This window comes from Lethenteron reissneri, chromosome 39, assembly GCF_015708825.2.
Source record: "Lethenteron reissneri isolate LAM-NWPU_2019-01 chromosome 39, ASM1570882v1, whole genome shotgun sequence".
Taxonomy (NCBI): domain Eukaryota; kingdom Metazoa; phylum Chordata; class Hyperoartia; order Petromyzontiformes; family Petromyzontidae; genus Lethenteron; species Lethenteron reissneri.
Window position 1 is genome coordinate 31,734 of NC_083817.1, and position 9,348 is coordinate 41,081.

The following is a 9,348-nucleotide window of genomic DNA, read 5'->3' on the forward strand; positions in this document are numbered from 1 at the left end:
GGAATTTCCACCACTGGCTCAGGGCTGTAAGCGGGAGCTGAACACGCCTCTGCTCGTCTGAGCCAAAAGAATCACTGGCTTGGAATTGTGGTTGCCATGAGCAAATGCAGGGCCTCTTGGCAAGATCCGTGTGAATTCATCATCATTGGTGGCTCCATCTCATCGGCAGCTGTCCTCTCAGACGCATTCCACTCCTTGGTTACCACTCCCAGGTTACCACTCCTTGGTTACCACTCCTTAGTTACTACTCCTTGGTTACCACTCCCTAGTGACGACTCCTTGGTTACCACTCCCTGGTTACCACTCCCTAGTTACCACTCCTTGGTTACCACTCCCTGGTTACCACTCCTTGGTTACCACTCCCTAGTGACGACTCCTTGGTTACCACTCCTTGGTTACCACTCCTTAGTTACTACTCCTTGGTTACCACTCCCTAGTGATGACTCCTTGGTTACCACTCCCAGGTTACCATTCCTTGGTTACGACTCCATGGTGACGACTCCTTGGTTACCACTCCCTGGTTACCACTCCTAGTTACGACTCCCTGGTTACCACTCCTTGGTTACCACTCACAGGTTACCACTCCGTTATTAGTCTTGACCGTCGTCCCCTATCCCTTGGTTATTTCGTGTCACGCCGATTTTAGATGTGTGCTGGAGGCAATGTAATACTTTGCGTTAACGTCGATTCATGCTGCGCATGGCTGATGGGTTGTGTAAAGTAAAATCGCCCAAATCACGGTGACGTCACAGTGACGTCACACCGGCGTGCAGGGACAGACACGGCCAGTGGGCGGCGGGACTGCTGCCTCCACGTTCAACTCACTTCCAATTACAAATCGCGTTTTGTGTGTCGTTGCTGCTGCTTCGCGCCTCCTCGGCCCCCGTCGGGTGAAGGGGCGACGTCACCGCGGCCCTCGCCCGCCAGAGCCTCGACTCGGCCGCTCTCCCCGCTACCCTCACTCACTCCGCTCCCTCTCCTCCCCGCTACCCTCACTCCGCTACCCTCACTCCGCTACCCTCACTCCGCTACCCTCACTCCTCTCCCCGCTACCCTCACTCACTCCGCTCCCTCTCCTCCCCGCTACCCTCACTCCGCTACCCTCACTCCGCTACCCTCACTCCTCTCCCCGCTACCCTCACTCACTCCGCTCCCTCTCCTCCCCGCTACCCTCACTCCGCTCCCCTCACTCACTCCGCTCCCCGCGGCGACGACGACGGCGACTCGGCCGCGGCAGCCCCGCAAGCCCCTGGCGCCTCTCGCTCGCCGCCGCGGGCGCTCTGCTGCTGAGCGCGGGGGAGGAGGAGGAGGAGAGGCGCGGGGCTCTGAAGTGAGAGGAGCTGCTTCGCGGTCGCGCGGTGATGGCGATGGGAGCCGCGGGGAGGGGGGTCAGGCACCGGGGTCGTGGCGGCTGCTGCTGCTGCTTGAGTCGTGAGGGTCTAGCGGTGGTCACGGTGGTCACGAGTAGTAGGGGGGGGGGGCGGTGGCGTGAACAGAACTCGAGTTTGTTGTTCTTCCCCCGCGCCGCACGGCCGGCTACGTACGGTGCGAAGGAAGTTCGGCGTACAGTGCATACTGTACGTAGTGTCGGCCTATCGCGGTGATTGCTGGTGTCGTCGGAGTGATCGTGGGTGGACTTCGCGAGCTGTTGCCCGGAAGGAGACGCTGAGATTGTAGCAAGGGGACGCCGGCTGACTGCAGAACCACTTCAGACCGCACTGGTCACCCCGTGCCCCCTTGAACCTCAAAGTTCATCCTGCAAAGTTCCAGCATCACAAGGGAGAAACACAAACTAACTAACGTTTTAACTCAATTGCCCTTTACAGGAATACGGCTAAATCGTGTGGGTTGACAGGTATGGATTATTGATGCAGTAAGGGAAACTGAATAATGTCTTGATGTGTACTCTGGGGTATACAATCGTCGTGACTACTGTGTATTTAGGCCTCTAGCAAACAGTTCCTGTGATAATCACTTCGGTCCTAATGGCAGTAAGCGGGTGTGGGTGAGGGTAAGTCCTGCAGGTGACCGCGTTAGCAATCACTCACCATTTGTGTGACAAGTGGAACGTAAACAAGAGTTGGGAACCCAGTAGTGGCTGGGTGTGGGAATAGAAGACCTACATTAACAATTACTTTAAACTATTTATTTTTCAAAAGTATTTGTTTAACCACAATGGTGACCTTTGACAACGAATGAGTGAACTCACCGGAAATGATATTTGGAGCAAAGTGCTGGCGAATGTTGCCATGCGCGTAGTGCTGTATACACCACTGTACACACGTGATTTTAAAGCGCAGTTTATTGATCAGGTTCTAAAATAATTTAAACGTGAACCCTTGGTGTTTATAATGTTCAAGTAAAGCACTTCCGCACTAATCAGGCAGATGGAGTCCACATCAAACACAAACTCTAAGGAAAACATGTCACAGCATGGCAGAGCTTGTACTGCAAGCAAGCAGGCCGCGCGAGGCGTTTGCGTTCTGCTTTACAATCACATCGCCAAACACTGCAAGCAATGGAGGAACATGGCCATTTGACCTGTATTTGAGGCTGGGGTTGGAATATAATTAGCCCATTATTATTGAGCGTGGTCATCTCCAGTTTTAGACCAACATGTCCTTACCGTTCTCCACATAAGATTTGTATGACTCAATTGAATCGGGCACGAGTTTGAGGTGAGTCCAGAACATGTCATACGGAGAATACAGCCGCACTGGGCTTTATCAGTGGAGCAAGTTTCCCCTCCTGCACGAATTTGCTTGCAACAGCAAATATGACGTCATTATCGTTGTGGCCGAGAAATCCACGCGGCCGTTTACCTGCCCTCGCCACAAAGAAGTTCACCGGTTAAGAATTTAGCCACAACGTGTCATAAGGTAGAGCGGTGAAATGGTTCCTGCACTGTGAAACCCCCAGCCGTTTGAGTTCCACTCCTGGCCACGATTAACAACAATGGCAAGTGATGTCTGACCCAACCTCAACTGACCAGCGTGGTGAATTATGGTTAAATAATCCCTCTGACCGACACTGTGGACAGAGTTGCCATCTGTTCTGGTTTTCACAGAACGTCCTCATTTTGAGGTTTGTGTCCGGAGATTTTCCCAGAACATAAGTCTTGTTTCTGTCAGTTACATAATACACCATCTGCATGTAGTTCTCCCACATTCTGGGATTGTCAGATATACTTCCCAAGATACGTCCCAATTTCATCAGGTGGCAATGCTAAACGGGAGGCCTTCGTCCAGCGGTGGATTGACTAAAAGCCTGCGAATTACCGTGACGCTCTGTAACCACGCGTGAGGTTTATTTGACTTTGCGTGCCTCGCAGGTCGTCTCGGCGAGAGCCTCCACGCACCATGCTTCACCGCTCGCTCCCAGCGGCGCGGCACCGCCTGCTCGCCGCCCTGAGCGGCGCCAGCGTGCCCGTGCGCGCCGCCTGCGCCCTCCTGCTCGCCTTCTACGCACTGTCGTTCGTGGCCGACACGCCGTTTGCGCTGGGCGTGTCGTCGGGCTACCTGGCGCCTCCGAACTTCTGGGTCTGGACGCTGGTGACGCATCCCTTCGTGGAGGTGCGCGCCATCGAGCTGGCGGCCAGCCTCGTCACGGTGGCGGCGGCCGGGCGGCTGCTGGAGCCATTGTGGGGTGCGCTCGAGCTGCTGCTGTACTTTGGCGTGTCGACCGTGGCGTCCGGCGTTCTGTGCAGCATCACCTACCTGTTCGTCTACGTCGCCTCCTCCTTCGACACCTACTACCTGTTCTGGCTGCGTGTGCACGGCATGGCGGGTTTCTCCGCCGCCGTGCTGGTGGCGCTCAAGCAGACGCAGGGCGAGGCCGTGCTGGCGCGCTGGCCCGTGCCCCTCCGCGCCCGCCACCTTCCCTCCGCCTCGCTGGCGCTGCTGGTCGCGCTGCGCCTGCTGAACGTGGCGGAGGGCCGCGTGCCGCTGGCGTTCGCGTACGGCGGCATCGCGGGATGGCTTTACCTGCGTTTCTACCAGCGGCACCCGGGGGCCGCGGGGGCCGCGCCGGCGCGGGGAGACCCGTCGGAGCACTTCGCCTTCGCCTCGTTCTTCCCACCGGTGGCGCGAGGGGCCGTGGATGCGGCGGCCGGAGCGCTGCTGCGGGCGCTGGTGCACGTGGGCGTTTGCCGCGGCGCCGGCAAGCGCTACACGGTGGAAGCGCCGTCCTCCGTCACCATCAGCCTGCCCGGCATTGACGCCCAGGATGCTGAGAGGAGGAGGTGATCGCTGTTGTACAGACCTTGGATGAGACGTTTAGCAACCCGGTGCTTAATATTTGTACTCCACCCAAGGATTTGTTCCCCCAACAATGAATATTTGTTCATGTTTGGAACCAATATTCAGGCATTTTATTTCCCTTTCCAATTATATGTATCCTCTTTAAAATTTAAAATAATATTTCATTGCATATAGGTCTCTATCCATACATGTTAAACTAAAATATACATTTGAAAAAAATTTGTTTTCCCAAACAGTAGCCCAGCTTTCAGTCTACATCTTTTTTCATTCCATCCGTGTTGCTCTGACTATATTACCCCCAAAAGACCTTTTTTGACCTTTACTGGGCCGTAATTAATCCAGACTTACTCTTAACGCCTAAAATGTGAGTTGGTAGAATCAATTAGTGATTCCTCAGAGGTTACAGTTAAATAGGTGGGAACATGTTCTCTGACGGGAACAAATTAGTTTCTTTGGGAGTACAAATACGAATAGACACTGGCCACCGGATCCGGCCAGGTCTTAATGTTTATAGAATGCTTGACTTTACATGAAAAAAAATGCGAGTCTTATATAAAATCTGATCGTGGGTCACCTTGCCTCATAATTCCTCCATTGTTGATAAAATGAGTTCCTCATTGTGGGCAATCAGCAGTGGTCACCTTGTGGAAGTGTGGACATCGGCATGGTCATGTGGACTTCCCCGCTGCTGACTCGGGGCCACCAGCGTGGACGAGTTTCACCGCTCGCTCATTTCATCAGAGGGACACTGGCATGTTTAAATGTAGCGTGCAATTAGGCTGTGATGTCATCTCTTTTTCAACACTTGGTTCGTTCTTTACATAGAGCTATTACCCTATTCTTGGGATTAAATTGTCTGGATATGAGTAAATGATTCATGGGGGAGCACATTTCTATTAAAAAACAACGTTTTCCTCATAGTTTTGAAAATCAATTCTTAGTAAAACGTAGGGTATTTTGACTTACTTTTTCGCACGGGCCAGACATCTTTGAAGAGGTAACAGTACCCACGCTTTACCTCATCACATGGCCTGCTGATAGACTAACATGTGTACTCATAATTACTGCCGGATTGATAAAGGCAGGGGGATTTAATAAACTTGCCCATTTCAACTGCCTTGCCAGTAAATCGAACTCGTAACCTCTGAATTGTCAGTCCATCGTGTGAACGATTACGCCACAGAAATTGTCCCTGTTCCTTGCTTTATAAGCACAGTCGTGTAATAACGAGTGCCGCGGTTGAACGGTCGTTGCGTTGTTTGTGCGCTTTGCAGGCAGCTTGCTCTCAAGGCTCTCAACGAGAGGCTGAGGCAGTCGGAGGAGCAGACGGCGTGGCCTGCGATGGACGAAGCGGAAGAGGTTGGGGTCGGTGGCCCTAAAGAGGTGGGCGACAGCAGGGAAAGCGCCGCTCCGCTCTACGCTCCAACCTCGGTCGCGTCATCTGCCCCGCAGAGCGACGCCTTTGCCCCGGTCAGCAGCACTGGCACCACGGACCAAGCTCCAAGCCCAACTTGACGGGTTGTTGCTGCAGCCTGGCTGGCACGGTGACCTTAAAAACAGAGCGAGTTCCACAATTTGCGAGACAATGAAACTACACACGAGTGAATTTTACTTTGGTGTCTGCCAGGTCGTAGAAGATCGACGGACGTGTCTTGGCGGAAGTTGCCAGCTGTACGTTGTGGTGTACATTGGAACAAACAGTCCTCGCACTGAATGGGAATCCGTGTTCTGCTTGTCTGCACTTATGCAAAGGTTGGGGTTTTCATTGAGCAATAATTAATACAGAGCATGCTTCTATATTTGGTTGTGGTTCTTTTAGCTTTGGAGGGTTTGGTTAACATCTCTCAGCATGATGATGTAGACAAACATCTGTTAAGGGGGTATTTAGCAAATGTGTGGTGATGCTGGGATTCCATTTTTGTGTTTAATTTATTTATCTTATTTTGACAGGTTAACTTTTTATTTAATGATTTGTGCAGAATTCACACATTAATGAACCATGGTTGGAAATCATAAAGTTATCTGTAGCGTAGACATTGCAATTCCTTGCAATTAAAATTGAATCCTAGACATGACCGTTGTAGTACATGGTGAGGTATGTTGTTAGAAGTCACTTTATAAAAAAGAAAGGTTTATGCTGTAAGTGTAATATCCTCATGTACAGGTGGATGAGATATAAGGACCTGCATTATTGTTGACCTCAAGTGAGAAACTTAATATGTGAACGAATGTTGATCTTTGTACAAATTCCAGTCATGCACAGGCTTGTGCACACACACTGTTTCTGTATTGTTAGTAGCAAGCACTTACCCACTCATGTACTGTATATACGTATGTGGAACTTCTTTCGCATCATACGTACTTAGCCAACCTTGCTAAAGGAGGTGCGGGGGGAAGGACAACAAACTAAACAACGCCGAATGTGAACAGCCTTTGCCTCCAAAGGTTGTATGTGGAGCTGCTTGGTCAAACTGGCTGTGTAAAATACCGACTCAAGTTCTTTTCAATTTCCACAGATTTATTTTATTCTCATCATATAGAAATTCAGGCACTCAAGGTAAATAAATGGCATGTAAGAAAAAACAAACTTGTGAGAGGTTTGATTAAAATGTTAACTTTATTTTTGTTGATTCCTCGATGTTGCACGATTACAACAACAAAATAAAAATCTGAGCAAGCTGTCCAGAGAAGAGATGAGTTTTGTGGACCTGTTCATGCGGACACATTCTCAGTGTTTGTGACCATTGATGTGCTCTGTTGATGATAATGTGATCTTTATTTGTAAGACACATCCACAGTTGTCAGTAATACTCGTTATTTGGCATCGTTTAGATGCTGGACAAATGACATACCACAGTTGTTACCGCTACCTTATAGGTATGGCTAAGAGGACCCCAGTTTGATCCCCACATGCCTTGTCTTAATGATGGCCACGTCAATTCAGGTAGTCTCAAGGTGGAGTGCCTTAAGTACACAGCTGTGCTATGGAACACAACTTAAACAAATTGGTTGGGAGTGCACCTGAAACGTTTGGATACATGCTGTGTAATTAATACCGAGGGTAAGAGTCGAGATTCGTGTTTTTTGAGTCTTGAGGTTGCAGATCGAGCAACAGCTCTGTTTTCAGCAGACACCTCAAGGGAAGACGCGCACACAGTGGAGTGTTGTTCAGGTGTTGCCTCACTCAATTTATTCAAAAGTGACATGCAGTTATCGTTGGCATACATGCCAAGTCTTTTTTAGGTTAACGTTTGGATAGTCCTACTCAATAATGAACTCGTCTGCAAATCGAGTGGCTAGTAAATGTTGCTTCGTGGGAAGCAGTGGAATGCATGTATTGTAATGCCAATTGTAAGGCAAAGCATCGCTATTTGTACTGTGGTTTGAGATGCCCAGACGTGAAGGGCGATTCTATCAACAACAGATTATTAGCATCAAGCCATTGTGATCATCCTCACCTCTGCTGGTGAGCTTTGGTCAAGATATACACGTTGCATTTTTGGTGAAGGAAGACTTCAATGGTGGGGTGCAATTTAAAGCCATTGTCAGTCATGGGAGAGATAAGTGGAGTTTAGATTTTGCGTTTGGGTTATTATTTGTAAATCATGTGATTGTCTATAAACAATATGCCATAAAAGCATCTGACAAAGTTTAACCAGAGTCATTTAAACTAAAATACGTCGGTAAAAATGGTGTGTATATTATGATTGTGGTCATGCAGGGGGTTAGTTTAGAAACACGACTTGGAATTAAATCGGTCCGGTGTTCTCCAGATGTTGTAAATGATGTGTCAAGTAAATTACTGGTGTACTTTTCCATGCAATTCCTTGTATTGTTGGATAAAACAATTAAATCTGCTGATGATAGCCAATGAAACTTGAGAACCTGAGGCTGCTTGCTTTTTGAGACTTTGTTCAAGTTACATTCAGAATTGCAATATTTGGAGGCACGGTGGCAATCTATTGAATGACATGGTTATTTACAACGTATCTAATTTTATTAAGACCTTGGTAGAAAGCTCCACAAATAAGGTAGACGTAGATTATATGAGAATAGGTTTTCCCCTTTTTTCTGGAAACAAAAACGGGGAGTTGCATCTGACACCACCGTGACGTCGAAACGTGGCTCCCCCCCCCCCCCCCCCAAAGCGCGGGGCCCGGGGCGGTCATCCCGATTCGCCGTACCCTCGAGAGACGGCGCTCTGCTGCGCATGAAAGAGCTTCCTGTTAGGAAGAGAACCTGCTTACGACTTGAGATAAAATTAAGCATTGCCATGGGGAAAATTACCAAACACCTTTTGACTGGCATGTAACAATGATCTTAACGTTTATACTTTACATAACCATTTCTTTCTCTGTAATTCTGGTAATTAAGCATTGCCCCCCCCCCCCCCCAATATATTATAATTACGGCCTTGGAGAGAGAACATGTGAACTCCAAAGATCGAGGCATGGCCACGGTTGGGATGGAACTCAGGTTCTCCTGCATTCCAAGGGAGACGTCGCCACCGAGGTGCCCCGATAAGTGGTGGTAATCGTTACATAGGCAGCTTAATAATCATAATTTACGTTTATAATTAATCTAGGGCCCTCAGTGCGCCACGCACGAACTTCGGAAGAGTCCACGGGAAGTGTAGGGCAGGCGAGACAGCGGAGTGTTTAGAGAAGACCTCGGCAGGGCGAGTGAGCTCGCCTGGGTCACCACTGGCGGGAGGGCGTTCCGTGATCTTGGCCCAGCGCATGCACAGGGCTCGGCCCCCACAGGTGCAGAGGGCGAGTTCTGGGCACGTGGAGCAGAGGTAAGCCAGCGGATCGGAGAGGTCGCGACGGTACGTGCAGCTGTATCAGCTGTTTAGCGTAAAATGGTGTGTATGTTCGCAGCAATACTTTAAATTGTACCCGAAAACAATTGATTCTTGTTTGTCTTCTGAATGGGTTTATTTTATTTGTGTCATACCTTTCATTGCATAAACAGAGTTTGTCAAAAGATAAAATAATTAGCAGTGATTGGAAACGTACCCTTTCTATAACATTTTTGGCCGTTGTGTGAGTCACGTCTACTGAAGTGGGGGGGGGGGAGTGTAATTTGG

General features: G+C 49.6%; 1 protein-coding gene across 2 annotated transcripts; it reads left to right on the forward strand.

Annotated features, from left to right (window-relative positions):
• Positions 1–794: 794 nt before the first annotated feature.
• Positions 795–8,135, forward strand: LOC133351982 (transmembrane protein 115-like). Of its 2 annotated transcripts, none has more exons than XM_061567648.1 (3): positions 795–1,330; positions 3,332–4,240; positions 5,534–8,135. In XM_061567648.1, the coding sequence occupies exons 2-3, from the start codon at positions 3,360–3,362 to the stop codon at positions 5,772–5,774; spliced, it is 1,122 nt and encodes a 373-aa protein (XP_061423632.1). In that variant the 5' UTR covers positions 795–1,330; positions 3,332–3,359; the 3' UTR covers positions 5,775–8,135. The 2 variants fall into 2 exon arrangements, with proteins under 2 accessions (XP_061423632.1, XP_061423633.1); XM_061567649.1 differs by lacking the exon at positions 795–1,330 and adding an exon at positions 1,395–1,855.
• The last annotated feature ends 1,213 nt before the right edge of the window (positions 8,136–9,348 follow it).

Excerpts from the sequence above, each read along its gene's own strand:
- LOC133351982 (XM_061567648.1), top strand. The coding sequence starts at position 3,360 with ATGCTTCACCGCTCGCTCCCAGCGGCGCGGCACCGCCTGCTCGCCGCC. Across the intron at positions 4,241-5,533 it reads CAGGATGCTGAGAGGAGGAG|GCAGCTTGCTCTCAAGGCTC; the intron begins GTGATCGCTGTT and ends TGCGCTTTGCAG.